The sequence below is a fragment of the Bubalus bubalis genome, chromosome 4 (genome assembly GCF_019923935.1).
Source record: "Bubalus bubalis isolate 160015118507 breed Murrah chromosome 4, NDDB_SH_1, whole genome shotgun sequence".
In the NCBI taxonomy this organism is placed as follows: domain Eukaryota; kingdom Metazoa; phylum Chordata; class Mammalia; order Artiodactyla; family Bovidae; genus Bubalus; species Bubalus bubalis.
Window position 1 is genome coordinate 54,175,766 of NC_059160.1, and position 26,303 is coordinate 54,202,068.

At 36.9% G+C, this 26,303-nt stretch overlaps 1 protein-coding gene and 1 pseudogene across 1 annotated transcript in view; both read left to right on the forward strand.

Moving 5' to 3' along the window:
• The window catches only part of NUP37 (nucleoporin 37), a 54,229-nt gene that overhangs the window by 15,065 nt on the left and 12,861 nt on the right, over positions 1-26,303 (forward strand). Inside the window, exons 4-5 of the mRNA XM_006058803.3 lie at positions 412-484; positions 2,871-2,965. Coding sequence (XP_006058865.2) covers positions 412-484; positions 2,871-2,965 — 168 coding nt within the window. The remainder of the gene's footprint in view (positions 1-411; positions 485-2,870; positions 2,966-26,303) is intronic.
• LOC102395001 lies at positions 16,229-17,487 on the forward strand (annotated as a pseudogene).

Genomic DNA, 26,303 nt, shown 5'->3' on the forward strand with positions numbered 1-26,303 from the left:
AATGTATCTTAAAGTAAGAAGGCTTATAGATAACTGAAGGAGGCAAAGACTAAGATAGATGTATAAGTATATTTTTATACCTTATATTGACCTAGCTAAAAGAAGATACTTTTTTAAACCTTTAAGAAAAAGTTAAATGTTAAATTCGTGTGGTGATTTATAATAAAATTCTATGCTTTTATAATTAAAGAGACAAATCTAATATACTAATATTTTTATGTTTTCCAAAAAAAATTTGTGTCCCCTACTTTCAGCCATAGTTGTATAACAGATTTTACAGTGGAGCCAGAGCATCCCCCTTCTGCCCAAACAAAAGCATGATTATGAGTCATGAAGATAGCTCTGGTGCTTAAAGGTGGGAAGCACTTACCTAGACTAAAAATGGCCTTATTTTTGTTTTCTTACTTCCAGATTTTGTACTTCTGCTGCTGATATGAAAATTAGATTATTTACTTCAGATCTTCAAGATAAAAATGAATACAAGGTATGTTGACAAGTTTAATTTGTAAGTCTATTTTAAAACATTTATTATTTTTGCTTTTTTATTGAATTTATCCCAATTTAAAATGACTTTATGGTTGTCTTTGAAATATGTAGTTTAGAATCTCATTTATTCTATTTTAGGCTATAGTAAGGAACTAGTATCATAGTAAGGACTGCGAATTATAAATCTAATATCACTTATTAAATTACAGTAGTAGGTAAGCACAGAAATGAGAGGGAACTAGAAACTTTGTGTAATAGACATGAACACGCATAGAGTAAGAGGTGAACTTGAAGGGAACAAGCTCAGTACAGCGCAGTGCAAGGCAGGACTACAAAGTGGTTAAAAGCACAGACACGGGAGCCAGAACATCTGATTTGAAGCCCAGCTGTGCCACCTTAGTAACAGTATGACTTTGGTCAAATTCCCAATCTCTTGTTCTCATTTCCTTACCTGTAAAATGAGGATGATCATAGCATCTGCTTCATGGGATTATGAGCATTGGCTAAGCTAATTCATATAAAACACTTAGAACAGTGCTTTTTACATAGTAAGCCCTGTATGTGAGTTTTCTATTGGTATGATCAATAACCCTGTAAGATAAGTCAGACGGAGAAAGACAAATACTATATGATTGCGCTTATGTGAGGAGCTCTTCTTAAAGCTGAACTCATAGAAACAGAAAATAGAGTGGTGGTTGTCAGGGCCTGGAAGGAAGGAATGGCGAGACAATGATGGAAGGGTACAGACCTCCAGTTTTAAGAGAAGTAAGTTCGGGGGGGTCTACTGTACGTCATGATGAGTATAGTTAACAATACTGTATTATATCTTGCAAGTTGCTAAAAGACTAGATCTTAAATATTCTCACCGCAAAACAAAAGTAATTTTGTGAGGTGATAGAAGTATTAACTAACCCTATCATGGTAGTCATTTCACTAACCCTGTTACAGTAATCATGTCACAGTGTATGTGTGTATCATCATGTACTAATCATCATGTTATACACCTTAAACTTACATAGTGTTATATAGCTCAATAAAGTGGGGAGAAATTCATTAAGTACCTCTCAGTTTGGATTGAAATTGAATCATGTTTTTTTATAAGAACAGTATTGCCTTCCTGACTTTCTAGTAAATAATTTCTAGTAAATAAAACCTATGAATAATATTACAAAACAAAGGTAAACTATAAACCTAATCATTTAGAAAACAGTAATAGTTATGCTCTAAGTTATATACAGTGGGTTATATACAATTTTACCATAATAAATGCACTGTATATATTAGTTTATTTAAAGCCATATCAGTGAACATCTGAGTGTACAGTGACACATAGAATTTTGACCCATTAAAAGTCAATAGTTATTAACTATTATTGCCAGTTTAAAAAGACATTAAATAGTTAATGTGATGTGGCGTAAAAACTGTGAGATAAGCTCTGAAGAAGGACCTGGACTTGTTAAACTTACACCAGAATGTTTGAATGAAATCCTTTTTTTCTCCCTCATTTCCAAATAGTTCAGTTCAGTTCAGTTCAGTCGCTCAGTCGTGTCTGACTGTTTGTGACCCCATGAATCGCAGCACACCAGGCTTCCCTGTCCATCACCACCTCCCGGAGTTCACTCAGTAGTACCAAATAGAATTACTTTATTAATCTTAGAACTGAGATCAAATTCAAGTGTCTAAAAGGTAAATAGGAAGCAAAAACAATATCCATTAAATTATTTAAATATCTGATATCTGACAGGCCTGGTCAGGATTTCAGTTTTACAGATTTAGACTAATTGGACCTTAACCTGCGTGCATAGTCCTCTAACTTACAACTTCCCATTTGCTCCTTCTGTGGCCAAAAGAGGGTTTCTGGGTTATTGTGATAATGGGCTTATAATTCTAGCTGTCTAAAGTGCTGGCAGTCACATTGAACAAATAAATAAAAACTGTAGAAGATGAAGTCCCTGCTATGTGTTTATTAGGTAGCAGCCAGTGTACAGAGCAGCAGGTAATGAGATAGAAAATCAAAAGGGGACTCTTATTTCAGGGCTCCTAGAAAGTTCTCCTGGCTTTAACTTTTGTATAAGCTTTATGTAATAAGTGAGAAATGAGGTGATTTGAGGACAGGTACAGTTAAAAAAATAAAAACAAAGAATGTGTGTTTTTGTAAGAAATGCATACTAGAAAAGATCAAGCTAATAACAGTGTGTTGAATGATCAGCTTCTTTCCAAGATAAACCTTCCAAAAAAGTGGGTGTATAAATCATGTTTTAAAAATAGCAGATTACTTAAGAAATATTTATAGAAAAGAGAAGCATGCAGTGAAGTAAAAATATTAGGTCAGAATATTGTAGATTATTTTCTTGTGTTCTTACTAACTTTTCCCCTGATGTCAGGTTTTAGAAGGCCATTCAGATTTCATTAATGGTTTGGTATTTGATCCCAGAGAAGGCCAAGAAATTGCAAGTGTGAGTGATGATCATACATGCAGGTATGTTGCTTACAACAAAATTTTTGAATTTTCATCTTATGTTAATGAGAATTACATTTTAAAAATGAAAGAAAATGTAAATTTCTACATATATTCCACAAAATGTTATAAAAGAAGCATACTTTATTTAAAGTGTAAGTATGGCACCAACAGGAGTTTCAAAACCAGTACGTTGAATTCTCATCTCAGTTAATGGAAAATTCCCTAACTAGTTCTTGGGTGCCTCTCTCCCTCTTATTTTAGGTTTGCGCATTTATGAAATCTAAGTATATATCAGGTCAAACATTGAACAGGATCAGTAGGCTAATAAAAGGCATTTGCCATTCTGTGAAATTATTTCACAGATTCTATCTGGTAAGTTAATGTTTAATAATGAACTGAGAATCTCATTTACTAAAGCAAGACTCATGGGGAATTTAGTGTTTTGACAAATTCAAAAGTCTCTTTCTAAAGCTTTTCTGTAGATATTCAATATTATATTCTTCCACCTTACCACCCCCACCCCTCACCCCTGCCTAGATTGAACAGATGAGGTAGCTATAACATTTTACTAGTGCCTAAAGCTGGAGAATATCACAAGTAAAGAACAAGATAAAGACCAAGTGTAGGAGGTGGAAATAAGCTAAGGAATCAGAAGTAAAGCAGTCATTAGAGGAATGCCAGTTGCCTCGTTTGCTTTAACAGTGCTGTGAGCAAACTGAACCACACACACACACACACACACACACACACACACACACAAAGAAAACAAAAATCACTGCTCTGCTATTTTGCATAGTTTTAATATTTGATTAAGCTATGTCAAAATTGCTGCTGCTGCTAAGTCGCTTTAGTCGTGTCCGACTCTGTGCGACCCCATAGACGGCAGCCCACTAGGCTCCCCCGTCCCTGGGATTCTCCAGGCAAGAACACTGGAGTGGGTTGCCATTTCCTTCTCCAATGCATGAAAGTGAAAAGTGAAAGTGAAGTCATTCAGTCATGTCCGACTCTTAGCGACCTCATGGACTGCAGCCTACGAGGCTCCTCCGTCCATGGGATTTTCCAGGCAAGAGTACTGGAGTGGGGTGCCATTGCCTTCTCCGTTGTCAAAATTGCTAGTATTTATAAATACTTGTACAAATATAAAACTACTAAGTATGTGTCCTTTCACATTAGAAGTAAAGCCACTAACTTCTTTTTAAATTTTAATCTTCTCAGTAGCTCTTTTTAAAGTTATAGAGTCATAGGCCATCATTTTTTATGTACTGCCTGTTAAGATTTTCATGTCAGAGACATAAAAGATTTACATAACATTAAGATACTAGAGCCCCAAGTGTTAAAAAACTGAGTTTGTATAGAGACGGAAGAGTTAGTGGGACTATTTTTTAATGTAAAGCTTAAATTAGATCACTAGAAAGAAATAATGACACTTTAGTTCTCTAACACATGGAGTTTCCTAATCACAGCATTTGGAATAATGAAATCTTTGAAGGGGGAAAATGAGTGTCTTTGCAAGCCAAGGAATATCCTTTGAATAGTGAATACCCACCAGAGACTTGGGATTACATTCAGAGGTCTGTGATTTTTTATTTCTTGTAGGATACTTTGGGATCTTTGTAGAATAGTAAAATTGTCCTAAAATTTGGGGGACTAGCAGAGGGTTGCCACCTCTTTATTTTGTCAAGTGATAAGAATTTTTTTAAAGTCTACTGCCTTCTATTATTATCATTTTATTAAAAAAAATCATTATTACTCTAAATAGGAGAAAGGACTTAACTTCAAAATGAGACCTTTAATTTAAATCAATTTAACTTAAAATTTATTATGTTGCTCCTAATTGTCTTGCTTTGCTAGCCTGTGGTTGATGGTGTTACTGTTCAGTAAATACTTACTCTCCCATCCATGCTCCTGTGGACAGAGACTTTGCTTGCTCTGTTGACCTTAGCCATGAGACTTGTTGAAGCCACTGTAATGTTAGCAGATGTGACTCAAGCAGACACTTTAAATAAACATGTCCTAGATAGCTACTGGCCCCAGAGTGAGAAACACATTAAGCAGAGATGGACCCATCTGGCATTATGAAATAAGAGTGTCCCCAGACCCATAAGCAATAAATGCATGCCTATTTTGGTAAGTCTGAGATACTTGAGGTTGATAATATCATAGCAGCAGTGGCTGGGGAGCTAAATATAGTATTTATCAGCTTAATTTGCCAACCAGAGGGACAATTCTGATTGGCTTTCAGAGTCAAACCTCTTGGACTAAAAGTTAAACAATACAGATAAGATCTTTAAAAGAAACAGAAGATGTAGCTAAATCAAGAGGTTTAAGAAAGAGTAGTAACATACACTCTCAAAGTAACAAAGAAAGTAGGAATTCTGAGGGGACAAACTACCATAGAAAAATGTTTGAGTACAACTGTCTCCATTAACTCAAAGTATACAATTACCGAGTGACAAATAAAGACACCAGCCAAATGGCAGCTCTGCGATTTGGGTAGAAGAAATAGCCAAATATATCCCAGGAATCATTCCTATCATTGTACTAAAGTGATGTCTACTGGAGTCTGGATCTGTGTATGTTGGTGATAAAGGTACCTTAGTGAAATCCTTGTGCAATCATATTCAAAACCTGTGTCATCTTGGATTTAGAATTGTATGCCGGTGATACCATGCTTTTAAAGAACATGCTAAATAGAATAACTAGGTCAATAAAGAAGTAGAGGATTTTAACATTTTAAACAAGCTGTACCTAACAGACATATATAAAACATCCAAACACTCCCAACATCAGCCAAATGTACATTCTTCTCAAGTGCACCTGGAACACATAAAAATAAACCATCTATTAGTCCTCAAAGCTAGGTTTTTAATCACACAAAGTATCTTCTTTAATCACAGTGTAATGAACTAAAAATCTTTAACAGAAGGAAAAGCTACAGGTACATGGAAAGTGAATAACACACTCTCATTAAACAGCCAATAAGTCAAAAAGGAAATCACAAAGGAAATTAGATTTCACTTTGAGATGAGTGAAGAAACATAACATCCAGAATTGATAGGATGCAGTAAAAGCAGTGCTCAGAGGGAAATTTATAGCTGTGAACACTTATATTAAAAAGAAGAACTCAAATTAATAACCTAAATTGATACCTTACGAAGCTTAAAAAGAAGAAACCCAAAACTAACAGAAGTAAGGAAATAAGAAAGATTAGAACAAAGATTAACAAAATAGGGAATGGAAAATAACAGAGTCAATGATATCAAAAGAGGTTCTTTGAAAATATATAACAAAATTAGCAAACCTTTAGCTAGACAAACAGAGAATACTATAAGTGGTAAAAATCAGGAAAAGTGGGAACATTACTACTAACCTTACAGAAATAAAAAGGATTATAAGAGAATACTATGAATAGTTATATGCCAACAAATCAGATAACCAAGGTGTCATGGACAAATTCTTAGAAACACAAAACTGCCAAAACTCAAGGGGGAGAAAAAAAAAAAAAGAAAATCTAAATAGACCTATAAAAAATAAACAATTGATAATCAAAAATTTCTCAACTAAGAAAGCCCAGGACAAGATTCTTCACTGGTAAATTCTGCCAAACATTTAAGGAAGAATTAACACCTGTCTCTCAAATGCTTACAGAAAGTAGAATAGGAGGAAACACTTTCTGACTCATTCTGTGAGGCCATCATTATCCTGATAACCAAAGCCAGACAAAGACTTCATAAAAAAAGAAAACTGCACACCAGTATTCCTTACAAATATAGATGCAAAATCCTCAATAATATCCAGCTAAAACTAGAAAACTCTTAGAAGAAGAAAGCAGGGACAAAGCTTTAGGGTCTTGGATTTGGTAATGGTTTCTTAAATATGACACAAAAAACACATCTATTAAAAATAAATAAATTGGGCTTCATCAGAATTTATAACTTTTGAATACCAGAGGACCCTGTCAAGGGAGTGAAAAGATATTCCACTGAATGGGAAAATGTATTTGCAAATTATATATCTAATAAGAGTGTCATCCAAGATATACAAGAAACTCTTCTAATTCAATTATAAAGAGACAAACAACCCAATTTAGAAAAAAATATATGCAAAATACATGAATAGACGATTCTTCTGAGAAGATATATAAATTGCTGACAAGCACATGAAAAGATGCTGAATGTCATTAGGGAAATGAAAATCAAAATAAAGTACCACTGAGCACTAAGATAACTATAAACACAAAGGAAAAAGCAAGTCTTGACAAGAATGTGAAGAAACTGAAACCCTCATACTTTGCTGGTAGGAATGTAAAATGGTGTAGCCATCATGGAATAGAGTTTGGCATTTCCTCAAAATGTTAAACATGTAACCCAGCATTTCCAATCCTTGGTATAGACCCAAGAGAATTAAAACCAGGTGTTCATTCAAACGAAAACTTACAAAGGAATGTTCCTAGCAGCACTATTCACAATAGCTAAAAGGTGAGGCAACCCAGATGTCCATCAGTAAATGAATGGACAAATAAATGTATATCCATACATGGGCTTCCCTGGTGGCTCAGATGGTAAAGAATCTGCCTGTAATGCAAGAGACTTGGGTTCAATCCCCTGGGTTGGGAAGATCCCATGGAGGAGAGTATGGCAACCTGCTCCAATATTCTTGTCTGGAGAATCCCCATGGACAGAGGAGTCTGTCAGGCTACAGTCCATGAGGTCACAAAGAGTTGGACATGACTGAGCAACTAAGCACAGATATCCACACATTGAAATACTATTCACCTGTAAACAAAAATGAATATAGATACATGCTACACCATAGATGAAACTTGAAAACACTATGTTAAGTGAAAGTAGCCAGAGATAAAATACTCTGTGTTTCCATTAGGTAAATTCTCCAGAAGCAGCAGATCATTAGACAAAACAGATTAGTGGCTGCCAGGAAGTTGGAGGACCAGACATAGGAGTGACTGCTTAATGAGTACAGTGTTTCCTTTTGGAATTATGAAAATATTCTAGAACTAGATAGTGGTGGTGGTTGCACAACATTGTGAATGTGCTAAGTGCTCCTGAACTATTTTAAAACTATTTAAATGGTGAATAAAATTTTTTAAATACTAAGCTTTATTATGTAATCCAACAATATGAAACAGTGCTACAAGATGGATTCTTAATGTTTTGTACTATAAAGAGCAGAAAGAATGTTTCTTTTCTGCAACTCAAAAAAAAAAAAATTCTTTTTCATACACTGTTGATCTGTGCATATCTTCAGATGTTTGACTTTAACCTTTTCAAGGAGACACAATATTATAATCAGCTAAGAGATTTGTGGCCTTAGGGACACCATTTCAAAACACTCTACCCCTTCAAGAGGTTCATAAAACTTAACCTATTTTATTGAAAATTCCCAAATTCTGATTCAGAATGAAGATGGTCTCACTTGTACTAATGTCTCAGTCTATCCATTAAAAGTTGTCACTTGTTTGTCTCTTGATACAGAGACTGAATGTATAGAAAATAAATGAATATGTAGACTAATTCATCCAGACAGCAAATGTCAAGTATCTACTATGTGCCAGCCACTGTGCTAGGTTCTTGGTAATCACCGATATATTTTTAAACCTGTGAATAATCATTTCAGAACCATTTTAAGCTTCTCTAAGACTCACACAGGTGTTTTATTTCCTGTAAATGAATTATAATAAAAATAATATTACTAAATATTTTATGGAGTACTTTACTGCATACTAACCAACACTGAGTGCCTTACCTATGTAAGTTTATTTAATTTTTACAACACATCTGAGATAGGTTCTATTTTTATCCTCCATTTATAAGATGAGGATACAGGGCACAGAGAGGCTAATAATTTGTGGAAAGGGACACAGCTGTTAAGGAGAGGAACTCGAGTATCAGGCAGTCTGACTGTACTACCTGCAGTCTTAATTCATTCACCCTTCTCAGTGGCAATTTTCAAATTCATCCTGTGAGAAGATAGTATTTGAATCTAATAATATTTTAGATATTTCTTACTAATGTGCATTCTGTAATATGACTTTTTATTTAAGATTTCATCTAGTTTTAATATTCTATAATATCTGCAAGTTCTTAAGAAAATTGAGTTCTCATTTAAAAGTTCTTTATCTGTCCCAATACTACCTTTTTGTAAACATTTTCTAAAGTGTACTATACAATTTTGGGGGGCGGTCCTAAGATGGCAAAGGAATAGGACGGGGAGACCACTTTCTCCCCCACAAATTCATCAAAAGAACATTTGAACATTGATTAAATTCCACAAAACAACTTCTGAATGTGTGCAGAGGACATCAGGCACTCAGAAAAGCAGCCCATTGTCTTCAAAAGGAGGTAGGAAAAAATATAAAAGGTAAAAAGAGAGACAAAAGAGGTAGGGATGGAGATCCGTCCTGGGAAGGGAGTCTTAAAAAAGAGAGAAGTTTCCAAACACCAGGAAACACTCTCACTGGTGAGTCTGTGGCAAGTCTTGGAACCTCAGAGGGCAACATAACTGGGAGGAAAAATAAATAAATAATTAAAACCCACAGATTAAGTGCCCAACAGTAACTCCCAGCAGAGAAGCAGTGCAGATGCCTGTATCCGCCACTAGCAAGTGGGGGCTGGGGCAGGGAGGCACGGGCTGCATTGCTTAGAGTAAGGACCCGGCCTGAATGCCCCGAGGGCAATCTGATGGAACTAACTAGAGATAGCAAACCAGACTGCAGGATACCCACCCCGCAAAAGGCTCTAACGTAAAACACTGCCAGGCCTGCTCACCAAACAAAGGACTGATTAGAGCTAGCTGGCTGTGGACAGACCTATCCCCCACTGGAGACGGGCAGGTGAGGGCAGCCAGAGCCAGAAGGGATCAGTCATGCCCCAGAGAGGCATCATCTACCAAACTGTAAGCAGGCTTTGTTGCTAACCAAGACTTCTTGGGATTCTGAACGGTCAACATCCACCTGAGAAGGTGCGCTGGTTGTATACCCAGAAAACTGAGTGGCAGGGATGTGGGAAGCCATAAGTCACAGAAACTGCGCTTGCCAAACACCTGGTCACCTGAGCCGCTCAGACCTGGGAACAGCACAAAACGCAGGCCCAACCAAGTCTGTGCCTTTGTAGACTACCTGAGTACCTGAACCTGAGTGGCTTAGACCTGGAAAGTGCATACAACCCAGGGCCGGCCTCAGACAGTTCCCAGCAGAGTAACCTAGAGCCTAAGCAGTGTAGACAGGAAAACACACATACCATGAGCGGGGGCAAACCCAGTGTAGCCAAGACACTGGGACCACTCCCCACAGATGCCAGTGTTATTTGTTTGCAGTGTTCCTCCCTCCCCACACCATGACTGAACAAGTGAGCCTAAAAAAGTGTCCACCACCACCCCCTTGTATGAGGGCGGAAATTAGACACTGAAGAGACCAGCAAACAGAAGAAACTAAAACAGATGGAACCGCCTTGGAAGTGACGGATGGAGAAGTCTTGAGGCTACTATAAGAATAAAAACCAGAAGCAGGAGGCTTAAGTCCAAATCCTGAGAACACCAGAGAACTCCTGACTCCAGGGAACATTAATAGACAAGAGCTCATCCAAAAGCCTCCATACTTACACTGAAACCAAGCTCCACCCAAGGGCCAGCAAGCTCCAGAGCAAGACATACCACGCAAATTCTCCAGCAACACAGGAACATAGCCCTCAGCTTCAATTTACAGGCTGCCCAAAGTCACTCAAAACCCACTGACATTTCATAACTCATTACTGGACACTTCACTGCACTCCAGAGAGAAAAAATCCAGCTCCACCCACCAGAACACCCGACACAAGTTTCCCTAACCAGGAAGCCTTGACAAGCCACCTATCCAACGCCACCCACAGCCAGGAAACTCCACAATAAAGAGAACTCCACAAACTGCCAGAAGACAGAAAGGCCACCCCAAACACAGCCATATAAACAAGATGAAGGGGCAGAGAAATACCCAGCAGGTAAAGGAACAGGATAAATGCCCACCAAACCAAACAAAAGAGGAAGAGATAGGGAATCTACCTGATAAAGAATTCCAAATAATGATAGTGAAAATGATCCAAAATCTTGAAAACAAAATGGAGTTACAGATAAAAAGCCTGGAGACAAGGATTGAGACGATGCAAGAAAGGTTTAACGAGGACATAGAAGAAATAAGAGTCAATCAATAATGAATAATGCAATAAATGATATCAAAAACATTATGGAGGGAACCAACAGTAGAATAATGGAGGCAGAAGATAGGATAAGTGAGGTAGAAGATAGAATGGTAGAAATAAATGAAACAGAGAGGGAAAAAGAAAAACTAATTAAAAGACATGAGGACAATCTCAGAGACCTCTGGGACAATGTTAAATGCCCCAACATTCGAATCAGGAGTCCCAGAAGAAGAAGACAAAAAGAAAGACCATGAGAAAATACTTGAGGAGATAATAGTTGAAAACTTCCCTAAAATGGAGAAGGAAATAATCACCCAAGTCCAAGAAACCCAGAGAGTCCCAAACAGGATAAACCCAAGGCGAATCACCCCAAGACACATATTAATCAAATTAACAAAGATCAAACACAAAGAACAAATATTAAAAGCAGCAAGGGAAAAACAATAAATAACACACAAGGGGATTCCCATAAGGATAACAGCTGATCTTTCAACAGAAACTCTTCAGGCCAGGAGGGAATGGCAGGACATACTTAAAGTGATGAAAGAAAATAACCTACAGCCCAGATTACTGTACCCTGCAAGGATCTCATTCAAATATGAAGGAGAAATCAAAAGCTTTACAGACAAGCAAAAGCTGAGAGAATTCACCACCACCAAACCAGCTCTCCAACAAATGCTAAAGGATCTTCTCTAGACAGGAAACACAGAAAGGGTGTATAAACTCGAACCCAAAACAATAAAATAAATGGCAGTGGGATCATACTTATCAATAATTACCTTAAATGTAAATGGGTTGAATGCCCCAACCAAAAGACAAAGACTGGCTGAATGGATACAAAAACAAGACCCCTGTATATGTTGTCTACAAGAGACCCACCTCAAAACAAGGGAAACATATGAACTGAAAGTGAAGGGCTGGAAAAAGATATTCCATGCAAATAGAGACCAAAAAAGCAGGAGTAGTAATACTCATCAGGCAAAATACACTTTAAAACAAAGAGTGTGAAAAGAGACGAAGGACACTACATAATGTTCGAAGGATCAATCCAAGAAGAAGATATAACAATTATATATGCACCCAACAGAGGAGCACCACAATATGTAAGACAAATGCTAACAAGTATGAAAGGGGAAATTAACAATAACACAATAATAGTGGAAGACTTTAATACCCCACTCACACCTATGGATAGATCAACTAAACAGAAAATTAACAAGGAAACACGAACTTTAAGTGATACAATAGACCAGTTAGACCTAATTGATATCTATAGGACATTTCATCCCAAAACAATGAATTTCACCTTTTCTCAAGCACACATGGAAGCTTCTCCAGAATAGATCACATCCTGGGCCATAAATCCACCCTTGGTAAATTCAAAAAAACTGAAACCATTCCAAGCATCTTTTCTGACCACAATGCAGTAAGATTAGATCTCAATTACAGGAGAAAAACTATTAAAAATTCCAACATATGGAGGCTGAACAACACGCTGCTGAATAACCAACAAATCACAGAAGAAATCAAAAAATGCATAGAAAAGAATGAAAATGAAAGCACAACAACCCGAAACCTGCGGGATACTGTAGAAGCAGTGCTAAGGGGAAGGTTCATAGCAATACAGGCATACCTGGAGAAACAAGAAAAACGTCAAATAACCTAACTCTACACCTAAAGCAACTAGAAAAGGAAGAAATGAAGAACCCCAGGGTTAGTAGAAGGAAAGAAATCTTAAAAATTAGGGCAGCTACTGCTGCTGCTGCTGAGTCACTTCAGTTGTGTCTGACTCTGTGCAACCCCATAGACGGCAGCCCACCAGACTCCCCCATCCCTGGGATTCTCCAGGCAAGAATACTGGAATGGGGTGCCATCGCCTTCTCTGAAAATTAGGGCAGAAATAAATGCAAAAGAAACAAAAGAGACCATAGCAAAAATCAAAGCCAAAAGCTGGTTATTTGAGAAGATAAATAAAAGTGACAAACCATTAGCCAGACTCATCAAGAAACAAAGGGAGAAAAATCAAATCAATAAAAGTAGAAATGAAAATGTAGAAATCACAACAGACAACACAGAAATACAAAGGATCATAAGAGACTACTATCAGCAAGTATATGCCAATAAAATGGACAACTTGGAAGAAATGGACAAATTCTTAGAAAAGTATAACTTTCCAAAACTGAACCAGGAAGAAATAGAAAATCTTAACAGCCCCATCACAAGCACGGAAATTGAAATCGTAATCAGAAATCTTCCAGCAAACAAAACCCCAGGTTCAGACGGCTTCACAGCTGAATTCTACCGAAAATTTAGAGAAGAGCTAACACCTATCCTACTCAAACTCTTCCAGAAAATTGCAGAGGAAGGTAAACTTCCAAACTCATTCTATGAGGCCACCATCACCCTAAAGCCAAAACCTGACAAAGATGCCACAAAAAAAGAAAACGACAGGCCAATATCACTGATGAACATAGATGCAGAAATCCTTAACAAAATTCTAGCAATCAAGCAATCAGAATCCAACCACACATTAAAAAGATCATACACCATGCCCAAGTGGGCTTTATCCCAGGGATGCAAGAATTCTTCAATATCCGCAAATCAATCAATGTAATACACCACATTAACAAATTGATAAATAAAAATCATATGACTATCTCAATAGATGCAGAGAAAGCCTTTGACAAAATTCAACATCCATTTATGATAAAAACCCTCCAGAAAGCAGGAACAGAAGGAACATACCTCAACATAATAAAAGCTATATATGACAAACCCACAGCAAACCCATTATCCTCAATGGTGAAAAATGAAAGCATTTCCCCTAAAGTCAGGAACCAGAGAAGGGTGCCCACTATCACCACTTACTATTCAACATACTTTTGGAAGTTTGGCCACAGCAATCAGAACAGAAAAAGAAATAAAAGGAATGCAAATTGGAAAAGAAGTAAACCTCTCACTGTTTGCAGATGACATGATCCTCTACATAGAAAACCCTAAAGACTCCACCAGAAAATTACTAGAGCTAATCAATGAATATAGTAAAGTTGCAGGATATAAAATCAACACACAGAGATCCCTTGCATTCGTATACACTAACAATGAGAAAACAGAAAGAGAAATTAAGGAAACAATTCCATTCACCATTGCAATGAAAAGAATAAAATCAGATCAGATCAGCTCAGTCGCTCAGTTGTGTCCGACTCTGCGACCTCATGAATCGCAGCAGGCCAGGCCTCCCTGTCCATCACCAGCTCCCGGAGTTCACTCAGACTCACGTCCATCGAGTCAGTGATGCCATCCAGCCATCTCATCCTCTGTCGTCTCCTTCTCCTCCTGCCCCCAATCCCTCCCAGCATCAGAGTCTTTTCCAATGAGTCAACTCTTCGCATGAGGTGGCCAAAGTACTGGAGCTTCAGCTTCAGCATCATTCCTTCCAAAGAAATCCCAGGGCAGATCTCCTTCAGAATGGACTGGTTGGATCTCCTTGCAGTCCAAGGGACCCTCAAGAGTCTTCTCCAACACCACAGGTCAAAAGCATCAATTCTCTGGCTTTCAGCCTTCTTCACAGTCCAACTCTCACATCCATACATGACCACTGGAAAAACCATAGCCTTGACTAGACGAACCTTTGTTGGCAAAGTAATGTCTCTGCTTTTCAATATGCTATCTAGGTTGGTCATAACTTTCCTTCCAAGGAGTAAGTGTCTTTTAATTTCATGGCTGTAGTCACCATCTGTAGTGATTTTGGAGCCCAGAAAAAGAAAGTCTGACACTGTTTCTACTGTTTCCCCATCTATTTCCCATGAAGTGGTAAAATACTCAGGAATATATCTACCTACAGAAACAAAAGACCTATATATAGAAAACTATAAAACACTGGTGAAAGAAATCAAAGAGGACACAAATAGATGGAGAAATATACTGTGTTCGTGGATTGGAAGAATCAATATAGTGAAAATGAGTATACTCCCCAAAGCAATCTGTAGATTCAGTGCAATCCCTATCAAGCTACCAATGGTATTTTTCACAGAGCTAGAACAAATAATTTCACAATTTGTATGGAAATACAAAAAACCTCAAATAGCCAACGCAATCTTGAGAAAGAAGTATGGAACTGGAGCAATCAACCTGCCTGACTTCAGGCTCTACTACAAAGCCACAGTCATCAGGACAGTATGGTATTGGCACAAAGACAGAAATATAAATCAATGGAACAAAATAAAAAGCCCAGAAATAAATCCACACACCTATGTACACCTTATCTTTGACAAAGGAGGCAAGAATATACAATGGAGAAATGACAATCTCCTTAACAAGTGGTGCTGGGAAAACTGGTCAACCACTTGTAAAAGAATGAAATTAGAACACTTTCTAACACCATACACAAAGATAAACTCAAAATGGATTAAATATCTAAACGTAAGACCAGAAACTATAAAACTCCTAGAGGAGAACATAGGCAAAACACTCTCCGACATATATCACAGCAGAATCCTCTATGACCCACCTCCCAGAATACTGGAAATAAAAGCAAAAATAAACAAATGTGACTTAATTAAAATTAAAAGCTTCTGCACAACAAAGGAAACTATAAGCAAGGTGAAAAGACAGCCTTCAGAATGGGAGAAAATAATAGCCAAGGAAGCAACTGACAAAGAATTAATCTCAAAAATATACAAGCAACTCCTACAGCTCAATTCCAGAAAAATAAATGACCCAATCAAAAAATGGGCCAAAGAACTAAACAGACATTTCTCCAGAGAAGACATACAGATGGCTAACAAACACATGAAAAGATGCTCAACATCACTCATTATCAGAGAAATGCAAATCAAAACCACAATGAGTACCATTTCACGCCAGTCAGAATGGCTGCTATCCAAAAGTCTACAAGCAATAAATGCTGGAGAGGGTGTGGAGAAAAGGGAACCCTCTTACACTGTTGGTGGGAATGCAAACTAGTACAGCCACTATGAAGAACAGTGTGGAGATTCCTTAAAAAACTGGAAATAGAACTGGCATACGACCCAGCAATCCCACTGCTGGGCATACGCACCGAGGAAACCAGAATTGAAAGAGACACATGTACCCCAGTGTTTGTCACAGCATTGTTTATAATAGCCAGGACATGGAAGCAACCTAGATATCCATCAGCAGATGAATGGATAAGAAAGCTGTGGTAGCCCTGGGGGCGGGGCCTCCGCCGCCTCAGCTTGGGCAGAGCAGTGATGGCGGCCACCACTGGGGTCGGGGAGGCCGCACGGGGCAGGGAACCAGGTCAGCGGAAGCCGCCGCCGCCTCCTCAGCCCCATCCTCCTCCGCCGCCTCCCCAGCCACTGCAGGAAGAGGCGGCATCCCTTATGGATGATGGGTTCCTGAGCCTGGACTCGCCCACCTATGTCCTATACAGGGACAGAGCAGAATGGCCTGATATAGATCCAGTGCCGCAGAATGATGGCCCCAATCCAGTGGTCCAGATCATTTATAGTGAGAAATTTCAGGACGTCTATGATTATTTCTGGGCTGTCCTGCAGCGGGACGAGAGAAGTGAGCAGGCTTTTAAATTAATCAGAGATGCTATTGAGTTAAATGCAGCCAGTTACATAGTGTGGCATTTCTGGAGTGTTCTCTCAAAGTCACTTCAGAAAGATCTACATGAGGAAATGAACTACTCGTCTTGGCAATAATTGAGCAATGGCCCAAAAACTATCAAGTTTGGCATCATAGGTGAGTGCTGGTGGAATGGCTGAGAGACCCATCTCAGGAGCTTCAGTTTATTGCGGATATTCTTACTCAGGGTGCAAAGAATTACCATGCCTGGCAACACCGACAGGTTATTCAGGAATTTAAACTTTGGGATAATGAGTTGCAGTATGTAGACCAACTTCTCAAAGAGGATGTGAGAAATAACTGTCTGGAACCAAAGATATTTCATAATTTCTAACACTACGGGCTACAATGATCATGCTATATTGGAGAGAGAAATCCAGTACACTCTGGAAATGATCAAACTAGTTCCACATAATGAAAGTGCATGGAATTATTTGAAAGAGATTTTGCAGGGTCGTAGTCTTTTCAAATATCCCAATCTGTTAAATCAATTACTTGATTTACAACTAAGTCACAGCTCTCCCTACTTCATTGCCTATCTCATGGATATCTATGAAGACATGCTAGAAAACCAATGTGACAACAAGGAGGAAATTCTTAATAAAGCATTAGAGGTATAAAAAAAAAAAGCTGTGGTACATATATACAATGGAGTATTACTCAGCCATTAAAAAGAATACATTTGAATCAGTTCTAATGAGGTGGATGAAATTGGAGCCTATTATACAGAGTGAAGCAAGCCAGAAAGAGAAACACCAATACAGTATACTAACACATACATATGGAATTTAGAAAGGTATTAACGATAACCCTGTATGCGAGACAGCAAAAGAGACACAGATGTATAGAACAGTCTTTTGGACTCTGTTGGAGAGGGCGAGGGTGGGATGATTTGGGAGGATGGTGTTGAAACATGTATAATATCATATGTGAAACAAAACACCAGTCCAGGTTCAATGCATGATACAGGATGCTTGGGGCTGGTGCACTGGGATGACCCAGAGGGATGGTATGGGGAGGGAGGTGGGAGGGGGATTCAGGATGGGGAGTGCATTTACACCAGTGGCGGATTCATGTCAGTGTATGGCAAAACCAATAGAATATTGTAAAGTAAAAAAGAATGAGAAAAAAAAAAGTGTACTATACAATTTTGAATGAACCTCATAGAAAATATAACCTATCAAAATATATAATGATAAAAATATTTTGATTGTACATTTCTCTAAAATATTTTAATATTATATAAGTGTTTTAATTATATTACACATATCTATAAAAAAAACAAGTAGTTATAGAATAGCAGTACAGTGTATATGTGTTCAGACATGACCACATAAGAAGATATAGTAACATGTAGTCTTTGTCACTCTTTACAGGAAATAAATTTGAGTATTAGAAACATAAGATAACAGGAAAATGTAAGGCAGAGGCAAAGCTGCCAAGCTGCACAATTCCAGAGCTATGGCTTACAGAGTACAATGTAAATAGTGCCATCTGGAGTTCTGCAATGTCATAACCTTGAGCAAAACTTGGTATTAGACTAAAATCTGAAGTCAGTAGTAATTAAAAAAACAAAATTGTACTATGGGAAGTGAAAGAGTATGGAAATAAAGGCTAATCAAAATGGAAATAACCTGACAAGACAGATTATAGGATGTCAAGTTGAAAAAATAGGGAAGGATAATATTCTTGCAAAGTAGCCAATTTTTATATGGATGGTGTCAGAGTAATTCACTGTTATGACATGGGATGGAACACTAACAAAGATTGAAAAAAACATATTTCCTATCTTGAAATGGCCCCACCTAGTATTTCTCAATTTTACTGTGACATGCAAAAGTCATGTAGAATGGCTAGCATCCCTGGTTCCCTTTCACTAAATGCTTGTAGCACCCCACTCATTAGGACAATCAGAAATGTAACTAGGTGTTGGAACCATGCCCTGTTGAGAAATTTTGATTCAGTTAATAGTAAGTGATCATACTATGTTTTATATAAATTAATTCATTTACTCCTCAAAAATACTACTTGGTAGATTCTCCAATTGAAGTTTTGATCTTTTTATATTATTGAAAAAGCAAATGTTCATATTATTTCTATGCCCTAATTAAAATCAAGCGTTATGTAGGGTTTAATAAAATTGATAGAATTATACTTAGGGTAATGTGTACAGACATGTTATCATCTTCTGCTTGGGAAGAATCTATCATTTTTGAAAGATATCTTTGCTAAAACACTCCAGTACCATTTCTTGAAACGAAGATGTCATATTCGTTCATATGTCATTAGGCCAGCTTTCAGATGAGGAGCAAGAAAGGAGAAATGGAGTTTTGTAGAGGACAAGGAAAATGATCCTAGAGTAGACTGCCCTTTTCACTAAGGGATTTTACAGGGTCAGCCATGCTTGACTACCCTAGAGTCATCCCAGCCCTAGAAGAGTACCCTCTTAAGTATTTAGTGAGTGAGTGAATGAATGAATACAATCCTTTATCTGTCACCATGTCTTTATTAAAAAAATGCCATTACCAAACAAACATCTGACAGATGTGTTTAAGAAAAGAATTCCCAAGTAAATCATAGGATTGCTAGTCATTCGGCCTCATGTTAGAACACCATTCTTTTATGGTCCCTCTTCATGTTCTCCATATATAGATCTATCATATACATACATTTATGTACAGGAAAATATAAGTACTAGTACTTCAAATTATGACCTAGAATCATCTGAAGAAAGTTAAAATTATTATTTTTGAGAGGTAAGTAAATGCATATTTAGAAAGATTTATTATCCCCCTCCTTCCCAAAGAAGGTAAAAATGGTGTTTAAGTATTTACCGGGTTAAGCTTATTATTTTAAAAACTCACTAATACAGAACATCTCATTCCTAGTCAGTGCCAAATAACAGATGTTCTTGTATATTAAAAACAGTACCGTTCTGTAAGAACAAGTCAGATCAACAAGTATTTATTAAACATGTTTAGTATAGCCAACATTTAGTACTTTGGGGGATACAAAAGAAATAGAAGATGCAGTACTCACTGTAACTACAGAAGATGTCAGAACTAAATCCATTTCCTCCTCCTCCTCCCCAGTAATCTTTTAAAATATTAGATAAAATTTATGGTGAAGGAAAAGTGGCTTCCAAAAACCAAGAAATTCTTAGTTCAAGACTAAAATAATAGAGGCGTGTAATGTGCCATTCACTTTGTCTATAAAACACGGAATATTGGTAGTTGTCATGTTCTAGCTGTCATCAATTTAACTAAAATGGGAGGAAGGGTGAGACATAAAAAATAATGATTTTTTTTAGGAATATAACCAAATTGCTAGATAAGGGAATACTAAATTACCTTAGATATCCACTAAGCCAATAATGCTGTTTTTTGAAAATTATTATGAGAGAAATAGAATGTTTATCAACTGTCTTCTATATATCCCATGTTAGCTACATTCTTCCCATAATACTTCTGCTCATGTATATTTGCATCTTTAAGATCCACAGTTAAGACAGTGTTCCTCCCCGAACCCCACCCCAGCTAAGATCACAAAATAAGTGATTTACTTAAAATTAGTCCTTACGGGAAAGAGAGAAAAATTAAGACTGAGAACCTTCTGAAGATAGGCCAAGAGAGCATTGCTTGGAAGATCAATCTGCATTTAGGAGCAGTTAAATGATGCCTGATAATTACAGGTACAAAGTGAAATCAGAAGAATGTATACTATTCATTATAATGTATGGTTAAATAATTACAGAAATAAAGTTTTCTGCTTGTCCTCTAAAATTTCCTCTAGTTTTTTATAACATTTTGAATCAAGATTAATTATTTCATAGTTCTAATAAGAGCTTTAAGAATGAGATAAAAGAGACAGCTTGTATTGAATTTACCTCTAGTGAGTGAAACATAAGGATTTAATGTCTTTATAAGAACCATCCAAAAATTATAGTAAAGTCTTTTGATCACCTTTGCAGATCTGTTATGTCGAGGCCAAGAAATAGTGTGTTAATAAAAGATTGTAATAGAGTGAAAAGTTATAAAATGATGAAAGAATTTTCTGAAATTTTGTATGATCGTGTACTGGTAATACCACTGTGGTGTTCAACCCTTTGGTCTCTCACGTGCTCTTGCAGATGAAATATAAAACCAGTGCTTCATAAAGCGTATTACCCTATCAGTGACTGCAGTAACTTAAGCTTGCTTTTTAGCCATTGTAGCCATTGTGTGGTTGTAAGAAGTGAATTGTACAAATAATAACCATATTCTTGAAACATATCCATTCAGGTTTATTTTGAAAGTCCACTAATGTAACTGATAAGGAGTACCTTCCCTCTTTTGTAGCATATAGTCAAATAACTTACAAAGTATATTGAAATTTTTCTTGAAAGTAATGAAAGGCGAGTATTTCCTGGGTAGTATTACTGGTGTTTGTGTTAAGGTTTATGTTAGTTAAAGGAAAAGTCCTTTTATTCTGAATTCCTTGAAGATGAAATAACTAAATATCTGTTTGAAAACTACCATATGCTATTTCTTTGCAGTTGAGAGTTTAATTTCGAGGTTTATTTTTAAATCTGACAAAATATCTCACAATTCCTATGCTTCAGAAATGTTTGTCTTTGTAAGTTAAATAAGATGTCACTTCTCCTCTGGGGTGGCCCTCAGGTATGATAAATTGGTAGTTTCTGCTGCATTTGTTTATAATTTTAAGGAAAAAAATGAAGGAATGACATGTAAATGTGTAAGATTTTTTAACCCCTCCGAAGCTTCATGATGTATAATAGTACATTGTTGTTTGTGTGGTAAAGTTGGTTTATTAGTATTATATTTGAAACAGGCCACTTCCTCTCCCCTTCAAAGTACAGCCTTTGATTATTGACTCTATTTTTGACTTATGAATTTTTGTGTTCATAAATTTTAATATTATTTGTAGACAAGTCAGTATAAAGATATAATAGCTTAGATGTACAAATAATAGAGCATGAATGTTCCTATCATGGATTATACCTTTTTCTTAAGCACTCATTAATGTAATTTTCAGAAACCACTTAGTTTAGTCTTTTTAGTTAAAACATCTTAGTTTATTCTGTTTTAATAGTCTTTTGTGGGTAGTAACCCAGAAGGTAATTTACTTCTCAGGATATCTCCTTGCCCTTCTTCCTTCCCAAAACACTTCCTGGGTACAGGGAGAATCTAATAAAACTTCTGGGCACGAGGAGGGATAGCTGTGTATCTGGCCTTCACACTGTCCTCTGGTTGATTCATGATTTTTAATTATTGAAGGATAAAATAGCATAAGTAATTATCTTTCATTTTCATCCTTATAATTTTCTTACTCTTGTCAGTAAAATTTCTGGTAGTCCATTTCATCTGTTACTAATACTATTTGCTTAGTATCAAGTATTGATTTTTTAAAAAAAGCAGAATTAGTCTAATATTTTTTCTGAGTATATTTGAAACACTAACATATCCTGAAAGTATCCTTTGCAAAATTTTTATTTTACACTGTCATACCATTTTGTGGGCTTCCCTGGTAGCTCAGCTGGTAAAGAATCCACCTGCAATGCAGGAGACCCCAATTCAATTCCTGGGTCGGGAGGTGGAGTGGCTACCCACTCCAGTATTCTGGCCTGGAAAATTCCGTGGACTGTATACTCCATGGGATTGCAAAGAGTCGGACACAGCTGAGCGACCTTCACTTTTTTCACCATTTTGTCACCTCCACTGTTAAAGCCTCTCCCTTTAAAGGGAATAGAGAATCAGAGTTCTCTATAGTCTAAGCCACAAGCTGACAGTTTATTCATTCATCTCTTTAACCTCCCATATCCCTGTCAAGATTTGTCTACCTGATCCCTAGATTTGTGCTTTCAATTATGTGATTCCCCACCTCTGAACTCCTTTTCAACTTAAAACCAGATATTTTAGTACTGAATAGTTTTATATTTGTTTCACTCTTCCTCCTATTTGTGTGTTCACTTACTGTGGAAAGATACCACATTTTCCCCTATTTTGAATCATCCATAGCATGATGAGTGACTTAGTGATTGATTAGTGAAATTGATTAGTGATTGATTAGGAAATGATGGGGGAGAATCTTCATTTTGCTGTCACAAACTCAGTGAAAATTATGTTTCTTGTCTAGGAGTGTTAAAGGTCGCTTTCCTGTACAAGTAACATTTGTAAAGTGCCTTCTCATCTTTATAACTACATCTAAGTATTGCCTTTATTCTTTTATATTTAATTAATCAACACAGTGATTCATGTGTTCCAGTCCTGTCTTTTAAAAGGATTATGGTTTGTATTTTTCACTTTACCAGTTAGAAAGGGCCAAATGAATACAGATGTGTCATTTAATGTCATCTATTCCTTCTTTTGTCTGTTGTAAACATTTGGTAGCAGAAATTTCCTTCTGTGATGAACTCCTTAATAGACAATGAGCTGCCAATTAAAAGTGGAAAATAAAATTATCCAGGAAATTTCCTTTTGAATTTTCAGAGGGAACACCTCCCTCTAAGTAAAAGACCTCTTGAGACTATCTAGGCTATCCCCTATATGCCAGCACCTAATTTATGAGACCTTTTTATTAATTAAATGGGACACTTAACATTTAAGTACCATATGATTGCTGCTGCTACTAAGTCACCTCAGTTGTGTCCAACTGTGTGACTGCATAGATGGCAGCCCACCAGGCTCCCCCGTCCCTGGGATTCTCCAGGCAAGAACACTGGAGTGGGTTGCCATTTCCTTCTCCAACCATATGGTTAGGAATACTTAATATTCTACTGAAAAGCACTCAGCCTGAAATGAAGCAAAAATTTTGACAATGAACTACCAAAAGTAAGATAAGTTCCTAATCTTAGATCAGCATACCTCTTCACCTGTACCTCAAAGAACTAAATCTGAGAGTTCTACTTAAGACCACAGAGTTGAGAGGGGTGGGGAAGTTATAGTCATAGTCAAATTGCATCAAAACTGTCATTTTATTTACCTCAAGAGTAATGCTATCTGTATCCAGTGCCCTTAGGTTCAGTCTATATGATTGATTTCTTAATATGTCAGCATTACCTTAAAAGCTTTTGTTTTGAAATTTCCCTTGCAAACATTTGAATAGGTATACATATATGTTTTATATAGCTCCTGATTTTTGACCATGGTAGTTTAACTTGTTAATGTTATATTTTTAGGAGAAGGCAATGGCACCCCACTCCAGTACTCTTGCCTGAAAAATCCCATGGACGGAGGGCCTAGGTGGGCTGTAGTCCATGGGGTCGCTAAGAGTTGGACACGACTGAGCGACTTCACTTTCACTTTTCACTTTCATGCATTGGAGAAGGAAATGGCAACCCATTTTTATACTTTGATGAAGAGTCTATTATCTTTCAATATGTTTTATTGTGTATATTAAGAAAGTTATAAACCCTTATAGCTTTTCTATTTCTTGCTATACCACTTGCCTGAAAAGTATGCTTCTTCAGTTATAATGAACTTTTAGGTAATTTTACATATTATATACAAATATACTAGCAATAAATTTGGAAATATTAAAATGTGAATTTATGGGGTTTTTTTCCCAATTATAGTAGAAACTCTTATCTGACATGGTCTGAACTTGCAGTTCCTTAGATAACCAAAAAGTCAACAAACTCAGGAAATCATTTTAAAGGAATGTCTATCTAACTTATTTAATTTACTTCTTTTATTTTCGTTTGCACTTGATCTTTGTTGCTGCACGTGGGCTGGTTGCAGAGAACAGGGGCTGCTGTCTCGTTGCATCATGTGGGCTTCTCGTTGCTGTGGCTGCTCTTGTGCAGAGCACAGGCTCTGAGCCTGCCGGTTTCAGTAGTTGCAGCTCACAGGCTCTAGAGCACTGGCTCAGTAGTTACAGCGCAGAGGCCTCATTGTTCCGTGGCATGTGGAATCTTCTTGGACCAAGAATTGAACTCATATCCCATGCATGGGCAGATGGGTTCTTATCCAGGGCACCACCAGGGAAGTCTTACCTTATTTTAATAAATAATGTATATATGAAAATTTGCCAATTTTTTGGTATAGACCAAGGATTTTTGTTTTTCTTAAATTATGTATCCATTGATTTGCTTTGGACTTCTTTTTTGCTTAAACCACACCCATAATCCAGTGTCTACAATGAAAACAAAATTTGTCAAGCAGTCATAATTCAAATATAGCTATGTTTTTGTTTCAACTGTTTATTCTTTTGTAACTGTCATGCATGCTTAATTTAAGAGCATTTTTTCATTTAGAAACTTACCTTCATTTAGTTACCATCAACTTAGTTCCATTGAAACAGTTCTTTCACATTCATATTTTGCCAGCTTATATAATTATGTAATTACAATAGACTAATAAACATGGGTTTACATGACTTACAAGCAGCAGTTCACTAAGCCCATTTTTCTGTGAGGTAAGCCTACAACAGATGCACATGTGAGCTATTAGAAAATAATCTTACTCTTGTCAGTTCTGGAGAGAGAAAAAGTAATCTTTCAGAAGGAGGTCAATTAAGAGAGTTTTTACTATATATTGTGTTCACTACATTTTAAAACTGATAGAAATTTATTCATTTACAAATACATGAAAATAACAAAAAATGCAAGTGGAAAGGGAATGATTTGAGAAATCAACCTTACAGATAAGCTCAACTGAAAAGTTGTGCCTTTTGCTATTGAGACAAATAATTCTTTTAAGATTGTTTTGTCAGAAAATTTGTCAGAGAAAGTTTAGGCATTTTCAGTTGGTGATTACAAAGAAAGATGAAAGGGGAAAGAAGATAAATGAGGTACAGCCAGTCTGGAAACCTATTTGACAGTATACTTGCTAAAGTTGAATGTATTTGTAAGCTATGATCTAGTGAGTATTCAGAAAGTGGAGGTGGAAAAATGTGGGCATGTGTCTATGTAAGAGTGGAATGAGTGTGTGGATGTCTGTATTCACTAAAAGACATATACAGGAAAATCTGTAGAAGGATTATTAGTAATGACCATAAATTGGAAACAACCTAAATGTCTGTCAGCAGTAGAATGGATAAATACTTGGCAGTGTACTTAATTAATGGAATACTATGTACAGCAATGAGAATGAACAAAGAACAACATGCAGCAATGTTGGTAACTTTCACAAGATTTAATAATGAATAAAAGATGCCAGACCAAGAAAATACACTGGATAGTATTTTCCATAGGATTCCATCTTTATAATATCCCAAACCAGCAGAAGTCAGGATGGTGGGTACTTTTTATGAGAAGGCAAGAAAACAGGAGAAGGGGGTGGCAGAGAATGAAATGGTTAGATAGCATCACCGACTCAATGGATGTGAATCTGAGCAAACTCCAGGAGATAGTGAAGAACAGAGGAGCCTGCCAGGCTACAGTCCATGGGGTCAAAAAGAGTCAGACATGACTTAGCAACTGAACAGCAACAACGACAACAAAGGAAATAGGGACTATAAGGAAGCACAGATGACATTTGAAGTTCTGGAAATGCTATCTTAATCTGGATGCTTCAGGTGTGTTCTCTTTGAGCTGCATGCTTAAGATTTATGTA